At 37.8% G+C, this 20772-nt stretch overlaps 1 protein-coding gene across 4 annotated transcripts in view; it reads right to left on the bottom strand.

Moving 5' to 3' along the window:
• Nucleotides 1-20772, bottom strand: part of LEKR1 (leucine, glutamate and lysine rich 1) — a 66977-nt gene that overhangs the window by 37970 nt on the left and 8235 nt on the right. For 3 of the 4 annotated variants that reach the window (XM_056359181.1, XM_056359183.1, XM_056359184.1), the window contains exons 2-5: nucleotides 17175-17389; nucleotides 4875-4994; nucleotides 4177-4352; nucleotides 598-783 (exon numbers count right to left, since the gene is read on the bottom strand). In XM_056359181.1, the coding sequence (XP_056215156.1) occupies nucleotides 598-783; nucleotides 4177-4352; nucleotides 4875-4994; nucleotides 17175-17389 (697 nt within the window). Of the gene's footprint in view, nucleotides 1-597; nucleotides 784-4176; nucleotides 4353-4874; nucleotides 4995-17174; nucleotides 17390-20132; nucleotides 20611-20772 lie in introns of those variants that run through there. The other variant, XM_056359182.1, reaches the window with a different exon arrangement.

Raw genomic sequence — 20772 nt, 5'->3', positions numbered from 1 at the left:
AATAATCTTTTTGTAATGAGTTGTTGTTTCAACAGAGCTCACAATATATTCTAATTTCAAGTGCTATCACTGCTCTTACAGTTTTCAAAAGGACTCTCCAGATTCTTGAGATGAGACACTACCAGGAGTAAATCATTAGACAGTCTCAAGTTTAATGAATCTATGAGAAAAGAGACTGGCTTAGCCTGACCTACTTTTCAGTTCTGTTGCTGATAGCCAAAAATCCTTCCTGCCCTTCTACTCAAGATGAGAGCGTTTCTTTTAATCTCAAAGCCTTCTTCCTGATGTTTTACATAACATTGACAAGTAACAGCAGAACTGTATTACCACCACCCTCATTGTTTTCCTCCCTTCCTTTCCCCCCCCCCCCCCCCAGCTCATCTGACTCACGTTCCCAGCAGGGTAACAGGCTCCTCAGAATAACATACGTCTTTCTGACTGCACAACATCCACATTAAAATATTAAAGTAGTGCCGGAGTTGGGCTGTTGAACGCTTTCACACCAAAAGCCACAACTTCAGTGCTTCTAAAAACACTTTTTTTTTTTTGCATTTCATTTTACTTGGAAGTTTGCTTGAAATGTCAAAATTCTCTTACCTAATGTTTCCTTTTGTAGTTCACGGCATCTGCTTTGTAGCTCATTCCCTTGCTGAAGTGAAGTTTGAAGTTGTTGAGTTTTCAGCTCAACCGTGTCAGCCACCAGCGTCAGATGTTTTACCTTTTCTTGGAGGCATTCATTCTCTCTCTGGGATTTTGCTAATCTTTGATTTAGTTTGGGTATTTCTAAGGAGGAAAAATAAATCATATAGACTGTTGTCAAATTTATCGTCTTCACTAAAAAGCATTCCACCTGATTTACGACCTCAGGACTTCAGCATTCTGTAAGCCTAGTTTGGGTATGGATCAGCATAAGCCACATATATTAGCAACACTTCTGCTGATAATGTAGAGGGCCAAAAGAAGTGCTTTGTGCCACACTTCTTTGCACAGATAACTTGTGCTCACCCAAACACATATTATTGACAAATAATAGAAATTTTATTGTAAGCAATAATATGCATTTCCTCTAAGATCACAAAATCAAATTGAAATACATGTATATATTCCAAATGAAATAACAACAGTTTACAGAAATATTTGAATCCAAGCCATTTATCTTAAGATACAAAAACCATTCCCGACACACAAAAACAATTGCAGACTCATTTTGATACCTTCTCAAATTAATTTCAAGGGGGTTAGCCTCTACTAAAGCTCAATTTGAAACTTTTAGTTCAGAAGATGTTTGGACATGTGTATTACGTTTTACTTTCTCACTCCTTAGATGACTACTGCTGTTAAAGTAATCAAAAAGTGCATCTTCATTATATAAAAGACAGGCTTTGTCACTGTCTTTCATCAGTTCTTCAACATGGAAGAGCAGCAGTCCCAAGGAAGTTTCCCAGGTAGGTTTTTACCACAAGGTAAATAAGTAAATCATGGGTGGAGTATAGTGGGTCTCATACATTTTCATATTTTCTCCTGAGTTCAGTTATCCTTGATGACTGCATTTGAACATTTCCAGAAGTAGTTGCAATTCTTTTTTACACCTTCTCCAACTACAGCCCGAAATGTCCAGTTGTCCAAAGAACTTACCATTGTTATCTACAGTAATAATGACAATGTTCAAGTTAGATGAAGCCTAATTCTATTGTCAAGTCAGCTATTTCAGATGTTTTATATGCTGCTCACATGCAAATTTTAAGTTCTTTGTGGTGCAAATATTTTCATTGTCTACAATCTTTCCCAACTAGTCCACACTGAAATCAATTTGTTAGCCTAAATTATGGAAATACTAAAAGATTTTAAGTTCTTATACTTCTTTCTACTTGCCATTAATTAACCAAGGCTCAATAATGTACATATACAAGGGCTTTTATAAGCAGTTTTCAAACTAATCAAGAAAACTGGCTTAGGCATAAAGAGTAGCACCTCATGTAACATTTTTATTCTCAAAATCTGAATGGAAAACAAGTTCCAAAAAGCTTGTTGCAAAAACAGTAAGGTAAAATAATAATAAAAAGACTGTATGTTGATATATTACCATATGTTAATAATGAACAACTCATAAAACAGAACATAAAAGCTTTTAAACGGCACTCACAGGCAGAAAAAAAAAGAAAAGAAAAAAGAGAAAAAATAATGTGTGACTAAATTGTTTTGATTTAGAAAGCTAGATTTAAGGATGTATATAATATGCACAGTGTGGCATTATTCTCAGTGGGATATGTTGAATGCAGCTGGGGATATATAGCATGCCTAATGGTACATATAATCATTAAAAGAACGTGAAAGGCTTCATTTCCACTTCCATACAGACATTCTATATATTTGCAGCATTACAACAAAAAACCCAAAGACTACTTCCAGAAAAGAAGTCTTAAAATGTTATGAAACCCTTTGAACATGAAGATGTCTGCAGAAATGCACGTTCATATTCCCTTTATTATCAATAAGTAGGCAAAGAATGAGCACAGGAAAAGGGGAATCCTTAGGGACATAAAATACTTTCTGTGCTCAGCCTAATTAGAAGATGAAGTCATGAATCAAAATGTGTGATATTGACACTGACATTTAAATTAATTGTTCTTACAAAACCTGAATACTAAAGAGTGATTTTCCGGTCACGCTCATCTTCAGCGGGCAAGGCTTCAACCCTCTGGGCTCTGCTGCCTGGGTTCAGGATGCCCCAAACTCTCTGTTTGAACCCAGGCGCTGGCTCAGTGGGATGCGTGCCTACTCGCTCCTGCAGCACAGCTGCCCACTTATTTATTCCCAGTCTGAACAAAGCAATCATTGAAAACATTAAAAATTACTTCTAATTTCACAGGAAGCAAAAGCTACTGGGGAGCTATTATTTAAAATGAAGCTACATATTTTCTGAGATACTCTGCACATGCAGGTTTCACTTAAGCTGTGAATTTGCACCGGACTTCACACAGTTTCACCAGCAGTCATCTGGGAGGTGCACATCGCCCACCATGCCCTTATACTCCTCACGAGGACAGAATGGCATGACAACACCTCACTTGGTTCCTTGCTACCTTATAATCCTGAGAAAACCAGCCTCCAGAGCAAACAGCAGCTCATGAACTCACCCACACAGAGCACACTGAAAAACTATAAGGAAAGGAATAAATATACGAAAATTATGTCCAAAGGCCATTCAAGTTGCAAAAGTCAGCACAGGGTCTGTTTGGATGCTCTGGATGTTACAGTCTATAATTATACTACTGCACACTTTTCTCAGCAAAACTAATCTCTTAACTGAGGCAGAGCAGAAATGGTATTCAAGGATAAATCTGAGTTTCCAAGCCTGACCACCAGCCTGAGGGCTGGCCATGACCTTCACGAACAAGCCATCAGTTGTGACTTGCTCCCAGCTTCTCTTTTCCTGAAGGCTGCCCTTGTTTGATCGGGAACCAGGCTGTGGGCCAAGTGAATTATTCTCGGCCCATGGGCTGCTCCATGCCTCTTTCAAACCCAAAGACCCCTCAGAAAAAGACAGCTGTATTTGGGTATGATTCATTCTTATTCAGGAATGGAAGGAGGGAGGAATTGCTACATGTTGGGTGCAGGTTTGCTTGTACACAGTGGCTCAAATTGTACTCAAGGCAACCTGACGTGTACATCAGTAGGTTGGTCACGGGGAGAGGTGCAGCCTGCCCATGGGACAGGGAGGCAGCACTGCAGGACCCTCAAGCAGCAACACAGAAGGATATTTTATCATTGCTGTATAGCATGTGTATGCCAGCATGTGTAAAAAAATGGCAATAGGAGACACAAGACAGATTAAAATATCTCCAGGTATTTGTGTTGCAATCATATCCATATACTCTTAGTAAGTATATTATTTATGTTTCAAATCACGGTAAGTTTTTATATTACTTCCATCTCAGTCCGACTTGCTAACTGAACAAGTGTTCCAACATGCTAATCCGGTAGGAACAGGACTGACTTCAGCTCAGTTCACATGGTGCTGCAGCAGTAGATAGGGTCTTTTAATGCTTCAGATCTGGACAAGTTAATATCAGAATTAGAAATTACCTAGTTAATTTTACATTCTAATTTACTGTGTTACACTAAACTATCAAAAAAATATTTCATCTTGCCCAAAATTACTGCGAGATTATTTACCTGTCAAAGCTTCTTTGCTAACGGCTTTTATTTGTAGAAAAATTTCTTCTTTCATCGCAGCCCAGTTCTCCAGGTTACTGGAGATTACTTCTTTAATACTGTCCAGTTCACTTCTAATAAAAGGAAATAGTGAGACAGCCTTGTTCAGAGTTGAACAATGGTGTTCCAATGTATTTCTGCAAGACATAAAAGCAATACCAGATGTACATTTTTAAAATGACACAATACTCTTCGTAAACTTCAGAACTAAAGTAAACTTGACAACTACTTTTCTGTTATACGATAATTTATACTATATTGGGTTCCAATAATTTAGTGTATGAAATATGCTGTATATTGGATATATTTATAATACCAACTTTTTCCCTTCTAAATGTTGATTTAAAACTTACATGTCTAAATGAAGACAACTATACAATTGTACGATCACTTTTTAATTAAGAATTTGGCATGTTTAAATGGCTATACATCCAAGCTTATGTTGACTCTTTATAAAAAAATATATATAAGAAATACAGTATTTCCAATACATTACAAGCAAGCGGTACTCACTTGCTTTTAAGTGTTAATTACTGCTTTTAAATTTGTGAAGAACTTATCCTGTTGCTAATAACATCAGCAATCAGCACTGATATTTTCTGGTTACATTTGCATGTTCACAGGAGGCCCAATATCAGCATTTCTTTTTGGGTTCTTACCTGAGCACTTGTGATTGCTTATAGGCAGCTTCCTTTTCTTCTTGGAAATAGAGCAAATCATTTTTCACACTTTTTAATTCATCTTGCTTGTTTTTAAGTTCCACTGTTAGGTTTTTTATTCTACAGATGTAAATAAAAAAAAAATAAATCAGGCAGTATTATTTGCCCACTAACCAACCTTTAAGTTTTGTTTTGGCTTTAAATTAAAAACATGCTGAAAATCTTTTCAAGAGATGATAATCACATATATCAGATGGAGGTATCGGATCTCCAAATGGAGAGAGAATTTAATCTTCTGACCTCTGTATGAGCCACTTGAGCAACCCTTTCAAAAGAATACTCATAACACATTTATAAAACAATGTGGAAATTTATACGTCCAATATCAGCTCACATGTAATGCTATATAAAAGTCTTAAGAATCTAGTGTTCATCCACAGATGCAACACAGAACTCATTCATCCTCCAAAAAGCATATGCCATTATGAAAATTTCAGTTTAAAGTTCAACTTGGACACTAAATATTTGGTTACTGTTACCAAATTTTTTCCCATTCAGATTGGATAACTGGGATTTATCTTTTGCAAAAGTCTGAAATTAAGAAATAGATAAACACTCTTGTTTCCCTTTGCCCTCAGTTTCACACATGATCATGGAACTGTACTTCTGCATTGCAGAATTAATGGTGCTCAGCAAATAACAATAAAAAAATACACATGTAAAATATATTCCTGTCCATTATTTTTACAGCAAATGGAATTTAGGCCTCTTCTGCTTGACAATGGCATTTTAAAGAGCTAAAGAGAAAGTTTTCACAAAAAAAAGTTTCCACCAGATGTTATTTCTATGTACCCAGGCAATGACATTAGCATCAAAGCAATCAAAAATGTCAAGTTAGTAAGATTATTTTCCTACGTTTTTCTTAAGGAAGACTTAAGGAGAGGGCAGGAAGTTCTGGACTAGAGCTAGGTTTCCATGTTCCCAGCTTGACCCACAACATGCCAGAGAAAACACACATATATTTTCTGTACTTCCCCCCCCCCCCCCCCCCCCCCCCCCCGCCCCCAATTCCTTTCAGCGAATAAAACCCAACAGATTTTGGACCCAGAACACTGTTGAGCACAAGATGGGGTGCGAAGGACGTGATCTGGTGGCTCTACCTGGCAAATCACGGCTGGGCGTCTGGCTCCTGCCAGAGCTCCAGCTCTCCTTGGGCTCCCCCCACACAACACCCCTTGGGGTACCTGCAAGCAATCATTTTGGATAGAAGTGGATCGAAGGAGATGTTGTCACAGCACCCACTATAAGTATTTGCCTAGAATAGATTGAAAAAATTTTTCATGCTTCTTCCTCCTTAGTCTTCCAGGGTGCTCCATCACAAGACCACGTAAAGGATTTTTAAATTACAGCGCAGGTGACAACTCGCAGCAAAACACTTCAAATCTGACACCAAAAAAGGTCCTAAATCTGGGTCTGGGAAAGAAAAGTTTACTGTTATCAGGACTCACGCATACATTGTGCACACACCCCCCCATTAAAAATGTAAATTAACTTTTGTTAACACCTGTGCTTCAGTTATGCTTATTTAAATGAGATTATGACACTGCAGAAGTAGAGTATCTGCAATGGGGGAAATGTGATCAGGAAGAGAAGATACGTGCTCATCGTTATATACAAGAATATACTTATTATACATCCCGAGTCAAATAAATGGGGAAAAAACATTCTTTGCCTGCTACAGACCAACAGCTTGTTTCCCAGCCAGCAGACAGTGCTGCTTACCCAGCCCCTGCCTTGGCCGCACAGCTGGGCAGAAGGGGCATGGCCACTCACGGGTTCTTCGCTCCATCCCCACAGTGCTTCCCACCCAGAAAAGGGGGCACGAAACCAGGCGCCTCACCAGCTGAGGCAGATCCAGCAGGGGTTTTCCCCACTTATGGGATTTCCCACTCTCACCGCCTCACCCTTGCAGTTGGCAGCCGGACTGCCTGCTCCGCAGCCGGCTCAGCCCGCTGCCACCCCAGCTGGAGCAGCTGCGGTCAGGCACGGTTCCTGCAGCCACCTGGCAGCACGCAGAGATGCTGCTCAGTGCTTTTGCTAATGTCCAGACAATCTTCTCATTTTAACTGCTTCAAGTTTTGTACGTGTATTTTGAAAAAACACAGCCCTATAACAAGACACAGGAGGACAAAACGGTATTTCCTTTACCACCATCACCTGCCCACAGGGAGAGGAGGGTGGCAGCCCCTGGCAAGCACAGGGAGCTTTCCCTTCCTGCACCGCTGTGCACAGCTGCACACACTGGTCCCCTACCTGCTTAGGATACAGCCCACCTTTGTGCTGGACTGAGCCGCAGTCCCAAGGTACAGACAGCTGACCTGCAAATTTTGCTTTGCCTCTAAAATTGACCTTTTGACATTACAGCAGTGGCTCTGACCTGTTTATTTTCCAAGCATAGCTACTATAGTGTAAATAAATACATTTTAAATACTGTGCTTTCAACAACTCCAGACTTATTCCCACAATTGTAATGAAATCAATGGAACCGTAGGGGAATAACAGACAGTTGATATAATTCCCTTCCTGTGTTACATGCAGAGAAAGAACACCACACAGCACATCCCTACCACTTCACAGTACAAGTTTTTTCTTTTCTTTTAGTTGTAGACAACCATTCTAACAGTCTTCTATCCCTAGAACTACAACTACAATGACATGCAACTATTAAAAACTAATCCCTTTGAAAGCTTTCAACACTTACTGTTAACCTACTGCAAGCAGAGTAAATGATTTATTCGCCTACTGGTGACTCATTGTCACCAGTAAATAAATAGTATTTTAATCAACAAATACTTTACAAAACAAAAGGATGGCAGAAGAATTACCTCAGCCTTTGCTTCAATTCTAAAAAGCAAAAGAAAATGTGAATAATTTAAATAAAAAAAAAATCAAGTCATTAATATTAATGTGCATTAGTTAGTGTTATCAGATAATCATCAAGAATATATTTGCACCAAAATGCAAATCTATAAAAGTATTAATCCTGCTAAAGAAACTTGGATCTGTGAGCTCTGCAAAAACCAAACTGCAACACCTGGTAGTTAAAAAAAGCAAGTTGTTTGGGCTCAAGTATGATCACTGGGGAAAAAAAAAGAAAAGATAAAACTTAAAAATAATTGAAGAAATTTCTGGCATTATCTTCTTAGGAAAATTTACCCATATCTACCTGTAAGTCTCCTGGAGGTGAAGGGCAGGAGGGGAGAGAATTAGATCTGTTTGATTGCATTTGGGAGCAGAATCAGACTGGTGTCACTGACTAACAAGGAAATGTCCATCCCCTTTAAAAATTACATAAATCCAAATCTATTATTTATCATTGAACAATAACAAATCAAATCTTTGGGATCCATGGAAAACTAGATGCTCATTTTCTATTCTTACTCATTCCAGAACTGGCAATATTTGAAGATCTTTTGGTTTAAAAAAGAAACCTGCAAAAAAGTACACATTTTCTTCCTCTTTCCATTCCAGAGATCTGATACAATGCGGTTAGCACGGAATTACAGCTTCAGAGTGCAAAGGTATGTTCTTTTGTGTGTGAACGCCCAGAACATGTGGAGAAGGCAAGATACTTTCACTCTGTCTACTATCATCACCATAAGAAGGAAGAAAAATAAACATGTTATTTTGGTGGTATTTAGCACAAGGGAAAAAGTTCAATGGATCATTAAATGCTGGCATGATAAGACAATTGTGAGAACATACTGATCTCATCCTCTGTCCTACAGTTCACATGAACCATGAAAATTAACATCCCATCTTTGCAGCCAGCTTACTTTCTTAGTAAATGCAGGAGGAAGCCTGCCCAGAGTGGGAGCTGAATTATAACATGTTGACTACTAGTGTTGACAACAAAAAGAACAGCATGAGAAAAATAAAGTAGTAGTTGCAAGGGATTCTTGCCAGCAAACAAATACACTCATTGTCCTAAAAGTTAACGACAAGAGCAGTTACCATGTCTGCTCAAATTTAAGACGTTGCATTTCACAAGATCAGAAGAAATAGCCTTTGCAGACTACACGGCACATAGCCCCTTTACAAATCCCAGTAGGACCCACTTCAGCCTGAATGAGCAATTGCACCCCTAGTTGCCTGGAGTCAGGGGGAACAGTATGCACAGAGGAGGCTGGAACGTAATGTCAATGAAAAAGGTTTCACTACAGTATTTTCAGCTCCGTGAAACTCTAAAGACCTACTCAGAGCCAGAAGTTGCTCAATTTCATTTCAGCATACTGCATTCCTTCTAATAGACAACTCAGTGTGCATGTCTACGAAGAAACTGACCATTCATAAGTTTAGCATGGAATATGTATAAAATGCACAGTCTGAAAGTTGTTGCACTTAGCATCATCCAGAAACTTCTTTAAAATGGTCTTTTTTATATTCTGTTCAGCATAGACTGCTCAAGTTAAGACAAGACTATTCAGGTGCCACTGCAGGCTAGCATACAGCCCGATTTGACAGCAAATGAAAATTATCTCTGACAACCAATCAAGAAGTTCTTTGTGAAGGTCTCCATCAAGTCTCACGTAGGCTGACAGTCATTTCAAGTCTTGCATTAATTGTTACCTATCTTTATTATCGCAACAGAAATATAAGATGTATTATGAAGACAGACTAGGTAATTTTTGCTCCAGCAAAGGTGTATCTCTGGAACAGGTCTGAAAAAACAATAATAGAAAGATGACTGCCTTGTCACAACCACTTCAAAATTTATCTTTGAAGAAACCCAAGATATAATTTCCCAGAGCTACCAATCCAGTTACCAACTTCATTTAAAGTAATTACAGTTTACATAATCTCAGTCATAGCAGTCACACTTTGCACTGTCAGAGCAGTGTAACTCAGGAGTAACTTCTTCAAAGTCAGCGAAGCTATACCGATTCAGTTAAAAATGTAATTCAAATATATTTCATTTTATGTGTTTGGATTTTTTTTCCAAATTAGACAAGTGTCTTGTTGATGAAGCCAACTCTGTTACACACATTTTTACATCTTTGAATGCAAACAGAAACTATATTTTTCCTCTTAATTCCAAAACGGTCACAAACCAAGTAAATCCATCTTATCATTACTTCTTCCTTGCCAAACATGAAATCTTTTTCCCTATCTTCCCTCTGATGAGGGGCCCCTTGACCTCAAAATCCACAGGGCCCAGTGATCTAGAGCAGCAAGTGACCTTCATACATCCCAAACTCACCTCTTTACTAGAGAATCCTCCAGAATACAGCCATGGTCAGAATAGCTTACCCTAGATTTTTCTCTGGGTAGCCACCTTCCCATTTTGCAGTCTTAAAAGCAGTCAAGTACAAGAGGCAGTCAAAAACAAGAGAAAACAGGTGTCTCAGTACTCAAGGATTAGCCTGAGTTCACCCTCTGGTCCCATCCAATTTCATTGCTATGTGGCTGTAAAGAACTCTAGAACATAATACCTTGTCCTGTATGCACACCTTCTGTCCTGTATTAACCTTCTTCAGAAAATAACCACAAAGCTTTCAAATTTCACTTTGAAAGATAATAAAGCAGAACCCCCGTGGATTTCAGCAAGACATTCTGAGCATGGACTGAATGAACCTGTTTAAGGCTTTGCAGTTATGCACAGAATCATTTTACAACTATGGATCAAGCTTGCAAATCTCACATTAAATTATAAAGTGGAGGTAAATGGAGGCACAAAAAATTATTCTATTATAAACTTCTTGATGGGTCATTCTTGCTTTTAACCAGTGGTCACAAAACGGATAGTAACTCACTATAGCCAAGCAATCAAAAGTTTCAACTTCAGTTTACAGTGTGAACAAATAAATGAAGACCCATTATAGGAAAGGAAAAAAAACCCAACCACTAATGTGCGTCACACCATTTTCTTATATCTACCATGCAACAGAGGATATTAAACACAAATTCAATTGTCTTGAGACTTCACAAATACCATAACCAGGTTACAATAAAATAATATCTAAGCATTAATCTCTCATGTGCAATTCTGCCGTCCACAGTCAGTTAAGTTATACAACAACCTGTCGATCCCTTTCCCTAGTAAATGGGTAAATATGGCCTTTGCCATCGTACACGATGCTGTGCGAGGACTCCGTGTTGGAACCACACAAGGGTATAACAGAGGAACTAGTCCCTGTAATTGCAGATGGTTGTGAGCACTGAAACTGCAAAACCTCTGTTCAAACAATAAGCAAAGACAGAACTGAAAATGCATGCCTAATGGAAAAACGTGCACTGAGGGAGATTAACTACTTCTACTTTCCTGAGAAAAGTTATCCATCCACAGAGGCACACGTAGACTTACATGGAAACTTCACTGGAGCTTTCTTGTCAGCAGCCACCTCTCAAGGCCATTTTTGTATTATGTGGCACCATCCTTAGATGCCAAAAACTGTGATAACTTTTTAAGTGTAACTTCAAATTTTAATTTTACCTATTAAATATGAAAATATTTTAATGAAATATACATGAAAAGTATGCACGGAAAGAAAAATGCAGATTTCATGTTGCCTTTTGCATTTTCCGCTAACTGCTGTTTCAGTCTCTTCCAGATAAGGAATTTTGTTTTGCCTGAAGAAAGTAGATTTTATCAGGAATTTGGGAGAAGGCTGAGCATTACCGCAGAGTTTTGCACTTCATGAATCACTCTTCTGAACTATCTCTGTGACCAAATTTTTCTTGCTTATTAATAATCAATCTTGGCACTTAATCACCTAAATAGAAAAGAACTTGTCAAAACTAGAACCACCACAATTTTAACACATCAAGAGTGGGACTGAGCTATCGCTCCCCAGTAGCAAAAAGCACATATCCTATTGGGAGGACACTGGCTTCAACATACTTTACATAAGAATCTAATAGCAAAAGATGATTTCCCCAAGGCACTGTGCTGATTGGCCTTCTGAGACCATGACAAGATTCGGCAGTGGTTTGCAAGTATAAAAGTGACATTCGCAGCTGTACAGAGGGTGAGCACAGGACCTGGGTGCCATGAACCCTGTTGCCTTTTGCTGGCTCCCTGCACAAGCCTGAGCCCTACCTGAGTCATCATGACACCATCAGGGCAAAACATACAGGCCAGTTTGCAGCTATTAAAAAGAACATAACAAAACATTTTGGCATTATACAAAATTCTGCTTGTTAATAAGTACATCTTAAAATTACCATGTAGCTAATTGGAGAAGTACATACTGATGTTACTTACAAAACAGATTCAATAAAAAAGTTGAAGGTGCTATTTCTTAATAAACTTCATATCCTCTCTTCCGAAAACTCACACACAGCACTTCCAAGTATAAACCAGCTCTTGTGAGCTTCTAAACACTGCAACTTGAGCTACCTAAAATAAGAATTAAATGCATAAAAAGCCAGGAAAATTCCAGCACTTACATGCTCTATATTCTCCCTACAAAGAAAACCCACTACATTATTTCCTTTTGCTAACAATGAGTGCAAATCCCAGGGGCTCACTGAACCCCACACCCAGCTGATACCTCTTGGCAGCCTGTCATATCTACTTGTCTCTTCCAAGCAGCCGCTGAAGGAGCACACACCTGAGACTTGCCCGGAACATCTGCAGCGTGATGAAGAATACTCATTTACTACTTTATGAACTGCTTTCTTCTTATGTGTTATATGATATACCAATATTATTCTGAAAATACATTAGTGCTGCAGTGGTTATAATGTTTTTTTCATTAGCCATGCTTTCTAAAACAGTCAAAAGATGTGCGATCTCCTAGGTTACCCACATATGACGGTACATGATAAGAATAACAGACTGTACGCCCTAAACCATATTCAGAAAAGGAGAGGTTCTTTGCCTCTATTTCATCCAGGTTTGGCACTCAGCAATTTTCTACATCAACTCAATTCCACTTTATCACTAAATATTCAACAGAAACAGTCATTAAAAAAAACCCAAACTATTAAAGTGACCTTTTTGCCTTGTGTTCTTTCCCTTCAAAACCTGTTTTTAAAATGATGACACAGTCCTTAAAGCATGTACCACTCCCCATTTCCAGTACTTTCAGTCTCCTAGGACAAGAAAACTCATGTCATTTCTACCAAACTGCTGTGTAGGCTGGTAGCTAAGTGCAGAGCAGTGTGCTGTTATCACTGCTCAGTCACTGTATTATTTTATTACACCTTTAGACTCTACTAAGCCAGGTAGTTACTGTTGCTTTCCTAAGCAATCATGTTGCAAAAAAGATTTATTTTAGGCAAGTTCAATAACAAAGGGTTTTCCACAGTATTAAGTTTTGCTATTGTGGTAGGAACTAATAAACTCAAGAAAACATATGCAAAAAAGCACAAATATGGACTGTTTCCCAAGTTACAATGTTAGGTTCACATTAACTTTAAGATTTTATTATTTATGGATAAAATTTTCAACATCTACACGCATGACTCAGCAGCATAAGTCTCACAGTAGTAACCAACAAGTAACTCCTGTAGATTTGTAGAAAAGCTTCCAGGAATCTGTTTACAAGGGACCTTTGACATAGGACTCGCTAAGTGGTATCTATACACCTCCTCACGTGTCTAAACATCATAGAAGTTTTTTGCTCCTTGTCCCACTCATGATATACAGCACTACTATACCTTTAAAGAGCATCTTTACTATTTAAATCTATTTTACATTTCTTATGTTGGATGTTGCAAGAATTATCAAAAGTCACACCACAAATACTGTGTAAACCCCTTGTGCAGTGTCACAAATGTCAAAAGCCATCACCAGAGAAAAGCTGTTCATAAACTCAGCTCTAGGGACTCCAGGAATCTGGGGTGAGTCCCACACAGACACGGCTAAATCAAATCATACTTGTATCTCCAATGAATTACAGAAGTAAGACCCCAATGAAAGTGCCCGTTACTAATATGTCTAAAGAGCTAACAGATCAAAATCAGTCAGTCAAATGACACACCAGTGATTCAGCTTAACTAAGCATGAATCATTGCTCTTGTAGGCAGCAGCCAGGCTCCCGTAGAAGAGGACCCAGCAGCACAGAGCACAACGCGGTACCAGCTGCACAGCCTACCTCAAGTTGGCACGTGTATTGACCAGCATTGCTATTTCAAGCTAGCCACAGCCCTTCAGGAACAGCTCTCATGCAAGTATTCTGGAATTAAAGCGATTTTAACATTGAATAACACTTGAATAGCTAAACCAAAGTAGTGTAGTTAACTGCATGATGGTTAGTTTCCCTTCTTCTGACAAAATCCCTAAGGGTAGATAACTAATTTCTGCAAAAGCTCAGGTTCCCAGGTGGCTTTCAAGGTTAACCACAAGTACAAACAACAGCAACACTTTAACCTAAAAGGAATACAAAACTGAAACTGTCTGCAACTAACAAGAAAGATTAAATCTCTTGGTCTACCAGAGATAAAACAAAGAGAGGCATATTTGGCTTCTGATAAACATTTGCAGTTTGAGAGGAATGATTTGTCAACCTTGCAAGAACCAGAAGATAGTATGTTGTGTAGTTAGTTTATGCCAACAGCACAAGGTAACAAGAGAGGCCCAGGATAGTAAAGAAGAGATAAGGAGTATTTAGACAAGTTACTTAACAAGGCACAATAGTTGATTTACAGCCTGAATGAAAGCATACTGAAGGTATTCCACTTGATTTCAGCAGGTTTTAAATCAAGTCAAGTCTTACAGGAAAAAAATGCAGAGATAAAAATTTTATTAACTATTTCAGCTTTACTACAAGAAGTCAGCTAAATGAAATTTTAAGTTTACCTCTGGCAAAGGATCCTCAACAAGAAGAATGTGCTGTCACTGCATATGCTAACACACAGAATACTGCCACCATAACTGCCACCCAGAGCCATTAAAGGAACAAGGAGCAAATGCACTCTTCAAAAATACAATGTTAAACCAAAGAAAACATTGAATAATGGGGGGGCTGCAGGATGTTCAGTTCAAATGAAAAACGTATTGCAAGAAACACTATGAGTAGAGTGATCTACAAGATAAATGTGTTTTGCTCAACTTTGTGTGAACTTGTGTTTTAAAATTAATCTTTTATTAGTAATATTACTAAACACAAGCCTAAGTAAATCCATTAATAGCAACATTAAATTCTTAATGTATGAGTGATTTGCAAAAAGAAAAGTAAATGGATTTGAGTGCTTCACCTATAGACAAACTGTAGTTGTCCTTCTGTAGTGTTTCCAAAGCATTCCAGTCCAATCTCTTCAAAGCACTTCAATACTCAAAATGCCCATCACCAGTCCTAGATTGCTTGCTAGCAGGTATGAACTGATCATGCAAGAAACACCCCTATTGGGGGTCTTCAGAATCAAAATGACTGAGCTGATAATTAAAATTATAATCTTATTCTTACAAAAAGCTTCCAACAAACAGTTTAATTCAGACAAGCAAGAAATTACCCAGAAATTTGTTTACAAAGACGCCCTTGTTTGTACCACATTATTCTATTAGTCGTCAACTTCAGCAACTGCTTTTTTATAAAGTATCTTTTATTAACCAACTATAAATATCAATGTTTATAGTCCTACTGTAAACAATCAGTGGAATATAACAATAGATTGTAAAATACAAGGATAGAGAATTAGGATACAGAAAACCAGCACATAGTATCCACCTTAAATCTGACTATGAAGAATAGAAGACAAGAGATAAAAAAGGAAAGGCAGTCCCTCAGGGCTTCAGGTCTGGAAGAGGCCAAAACACACTTGTATTTCTTTCACAGAACAGTGCAGAAGATATACAATTTGGTATTATGAAATTTGTTATATTTTCATGGTGTCATAAACCAGCATAAAAGCAACAGAAGGTTCATTAGGAAAAACAAATATCAGTCCAGAAATCCTACAGCAAAAATAAGACTAGAAAAAACACCCATAATGCTAATTATATTATAAAATATTCATATTGACTACAACAATTTCCCTCTCAGTCCAAGTTCTTCATCCATTGGAAATAACTGCTGATGATGGATGGATGGTTGGATGGAGCTCTAAGCAACCTGATCTAGTGGAAGATGTCCCTCCTCATGGCAGCGGGGTCGGAACTACTTGATCTTTAAGGCCCCTCCAAACCCAAACTACTCTATGATTGACATATCAAAGCTAACAAGCTAGCCTAAAGTTCACGGTTGTGAACCTGATGGCACTCTAATAATGGTGGCACAAAACCTGACACAGGTGGACACCAGGTTCTGCAGCCACTGTTGCTGTCTGGACTGCTGCAGTAATGCACTTACAGTACATGGATCAGCCATGTATTTTAATGCTAGTTTGGATATAGCTAGCTTTGCACCCTTTACTGCAAACCCAAATATATTAGAAATAATGAATGAGGGAAGGGCAGAGGGAAAAAACAGTCTTTAAAACTTTTGGTTTATGTTTTGTTTTCTCACATCTACCCCCAAATGAACTTTTATTTTTGGTGTGCCAATCTGAAGTCTTTGGAACGAAAGCTGTTCTGTAGATGCATCAAAAGGACAAATATTTTCATACTTGAAACTTTGAACTTCCTGTTCCAAGTTGAAAGTTATCATGATGTGATAAAGCAGAAGAACACAACAAAAGCCTCTAAATATGAGCTGGAAGAGAACACACTTTAAGGTTCCAATCATTGTGCCCTAAAAATATAAATACGGCTCTGAGGTCTATTGTTAACTACTGGAGCTCTTAGGAGTACAAAACTCCCCCTTTAATCGGGACCTTCACATACTTACCAGTAAGCATTTGCAAACACCTGTTTCTGAGGAACAACAGAACAAGCAGTACCCAAGATCTTCTAATTGCTTTAGTATTCTGTATCAGTCCCTCAGAGAGGGAACTGTAAGCTTCTCAGGGTAGGAATGCGGCTGATTTTTTACTTTTACTATGAGACCACAAGCAAAAATTTCAGAACTGTGAAACTCCCCAAACTGTGGAATTTCACATAAAACATTACAACTTTATTACAAAAATGATAAGATCAAATGTTTGATTATTTCCCTTTGGGAGCGTGTGCAGGGGAAATACCTCTGAAATGACTTCTGGCCTTTCTTCCACTTTAAATATATTGACTGTTTCTAAACTATTAAGGAATTTAAAACTTGCTTTCAGAGAATATTATGAAGGATGATTTAAGTATTACAGTACATATGTTACATCTGAGAAAAGACAGACTAATCTTATTTGTATTTTAAACATCTTTGGAATGAAATTACCTAATACACATACACAAGAATAACATCAGACTAGATAATATGCTCTGACCTTTCTGTTTTTGATTCACTGTCAGCTCGATAGTGTTCAAGGTCTTGGTAAAGAGACTGCAGTTCTGCTTGAAGTCCTTTTTCTCGTTCTATACTTCCTTCATAAAATTTAATCTCCTTTTCCATTGCTTTTACTTTTTCTTCCATCGCCTTAAATTCATGAAGTATCAAATAGCTGACCCCACAGTATTTACACACTGTCTCGTCCCGGGACATCTAGAAACAGAAAAAAATGGTAAGATTGATTGTAAGAAACAAGTTGAACAAAAAAAACCCCACCACTGAATGATGCTAAACAATAATAAACCTGAGTAGTTTAAACTGTTTACTGCTCTGGAGCATTTATAGTCAGACGGTCTTATTGCTTTAACAAATAATAAGAGACAAAACTCTGCATTAGCAAAATGAAATCAAGCTACAGCAGTACTTCCACTTACTGGAACCTTCACAAGATACATCGAATATGGCAATTTACTATGTGGGAAATCCCACTGGAATTCTAAACTGAAGTATCTCTGAATTATGTTTGATGCATTAATTTAAAATAAAACGCTGGCTTTTACATAGTTCTCTCCTTAATGAATCTGTGATCGCCTGAGCCAGAAAAATGTTATTTACTGTGGGGTTTTGACAACTCCAATTGAAGTAGACAAGATGAAAAGTGGAAAGTGAACAGAATGATGTAATCCAGCAGTCTTTACAAAAATAATTCAAATGAGTAAGGGACTAATTAATATGATGTAGCGCCCATGGTACCTGAATGTTGTGGAAAATGTTGCCCATTTACTAGGTATGAAGTATTCACCACTGATTAAAAAAATACAGAGCATGTAATACACCTCTAATTGAAAGCTAACTTCTTAACTTGAAAAACACTTTTGTCAGTATCATCAAATTATTAAGCTTTGCAGTAAGCAAGCCTTCATAAATACGAACAGAGAGATGTACTCTGGCTTTGATACATACTTATTACTCAGTATATCAGTTATTCCTGTATATTTTAATCATTTTCACTTCGAAAAAAATGCTTAGTTCACAAGTGAGGCAGAACTGAACCTGCACGAGAAATTGAGATCAAGTAAATAAATCAGCCAGACCAACCCAAGCAGGTCTGATCTGACACTTCAGCAGGGGAGATGTAAGCATCTGCTTACCAGCACAGATCCCTGAACATGACAGGTTTTACTCTCTTCTTGGGTCACAGCATAAATGCATTTGAGAGGAGATGGTTCAAATTAAGACCAGATCAGAGGATACTCATAATACAGCTAGACAGACAACCTCAGAGCAATAAATATAAAAAGGTATTGGTAAGCTTGGAGACATGAAAGATGGAAAACGGGTGGCAGCTGGAAGAGCAGTGCTGTGGTTGTGTATTGAGAGCTTAAAACACACTTGAACCTTTCTTGCAGTTATCAACTGCTATAAGGATTTTAACGCAATGACTTACAAAAAACAGAAAGCTGGAAAACTGCAGTTTAAGTCAAAGAATGTAAGAAACCCTTGTTTTACAGAAAAAAAGACATTTTGAGACATTGGGGTAAGCTGAAAGAAATCACACTTACATGAAAGAAAACAGCTTTCAGAAGTTACAAACTAAAGACATTATCCCATGATTCAATAATCTTTAGCACTTTAAATATAGCTTGATGAAAATGATATTTCAGAATGCCCTGGAATTACCAGGCCAAGCTTTATTTTCCAATTTCTTAGTTTTGCCCCAGTTTAAAATACCCCTAGTTACAGTTGCTCTGAATGAGCTGAAAATGCAAGTTTATTTTTCCTGGCAGCTGCAAACTGTGCTTGGAAATATGAAACTGTTATTCAGGGTAACTACCATAAAGTTCCAAAGCACTAAAATTACTATATTGAAAAAGGACAAAATGAGCTGTTATAAGGAGCACAGGAGGGGGGCTCTTATCCCAAAAAGAACATTGTGCTCTCATGCAGCACCACCACTGCTGTCTTTCAAATAAATGGTTATAAAAATTTCACTGAGTACTAGGATTAAAAACAAAGTAAAAAAATCGGGGTCCCGAACTGAAAATGTTTTATACAAGTTCTCAAATTTAGTTTTGTTACTGAACTTAAAAATAAATGAAGTCATAGAACAATAAATATTATCTATCTGGACTTATCTGGACTTAGTGGGAAATGGGTCCCTTTCTCTTCATATCCACTCCTCAGGTGAAGTAAAAACTTGAAAGGACTTCAGATCAGGTTGGATTTTTAAATTAGTTGCTACATAGTCAAAAAGAATCACAGGAAAGCCTGAGGGCTTTGTATTACTGCTGTAAGGAAAGAAAGTTCTGTCTTTGAACCAGAACCTTGCTTCTGTACGTGCACAATTATCTGCAACCACTGCAATATACCGTACAGATATTTTAAAACTAGTTCGATCTATATCTGTAGGATAAGTAGCAGTTTCCTAATACCGGTAATGAATTTGGTGTGGGTTGAGTGATGCTCAACAGGCAAGCTAGCCCAAACTAAATTCCATGCTGCAGTAGATTAACACCAATAAGCAAGCCAACTAATTTAAATCCAGCACACATATACCCAATATGCCTAGAAAATTAACAGGACTCAGTTAAAAGTGAACAGCTCCAAAAAGCAAGGGGTATACTAATCTGAATCTTCATCCTAAATCCAAGATTCTTCTCTCATGCCTGTAGTAGTCAAATCACAAGCAGGACTATCTCATTTTTTTCTTTTCCTTTTTGCTTCACCCTTCTCTTGCATTGTTAACATTACAACACAAGTTCTCCTCATTGATACTCAAAATACCTCCTGAAATTCCTGAGCTGGTTGGACATATTTCAGAAGCTACTGAAGCTTCACACAGACAAGCTGTAGATGCTGATTTCATTCAGCCAAAACAATGACAAAGATATCTTAGAGCTACACCAATTTAAAAGTCAGAGCAGGAAAGCATTTTATAGCTTTGCAGACTACTTACAAAGTGTTTTGGGGTTTTGCACAGTTTCCAAAAGAAATAACATCACTTCATCTATGTGTGTATTTCTTTATTTCCACCATTCAATAATTTGTGAACCAGAATCTTTAGTCTTTTATAACCAATTCTGACACTGAGGGCAGAAACATTTAAGTGTCTAAAGCAATATAAAGTCTTTGTAAGTTCTCTGTTGAAGAGAACTCTGGAGTGTGAGTGCAGTCCTTATCAGATAATCCACATAGGAGAGAGCCTTGTAAGTGGTCTGTCCAGGAGAAAAGATTCCATTAGAGCTTGTATCTTAGACATCAAAGCTGATCAACCATTACACAGAAGTCTGTAGGAAACAAATTTTCATTAGTTCTTATGCTTACAAAGCTACCTTTTCTGGAATAATATTATCGCTAAGTAACCACTGTGTATACACACAATGATCTATGGTTTCAGATTCCGTATTTCACTGTTTACATTTGATCAAATGACTGCTGTCATCTTCCCAAATGAAAAGCGGGGGGAACAGCAGAAAAGCAGAGTTTGAAAGGAATAGAAAAGGAAACTATCAGAGCACTAACTAGAAAGGGTACTGGGTCTGTCCTTAGCAGTGACAATAATCAGTGAATAAAAAACCCCCACAATTAGAAATAAA

This window comes from Falco biarmicus, chromosome 13 (assembly GCF_023638135.1).
Source record: "Falco biarmicus isolate bFalBia1 chromosome 13, bFalBia1.pri, whole genome shotgun sequence".
Lineage (NCBI taxonomy): Eukaryota > Metazoa > Chordata > Aves > Falconiformes > Falconidae > Falco > Falco biarmicus.
The sequence above is the reverse complement of the archived record's forward strand: the minus strand, read 5'-3'. Positions and strand labels throughout refer to the sequence as shown.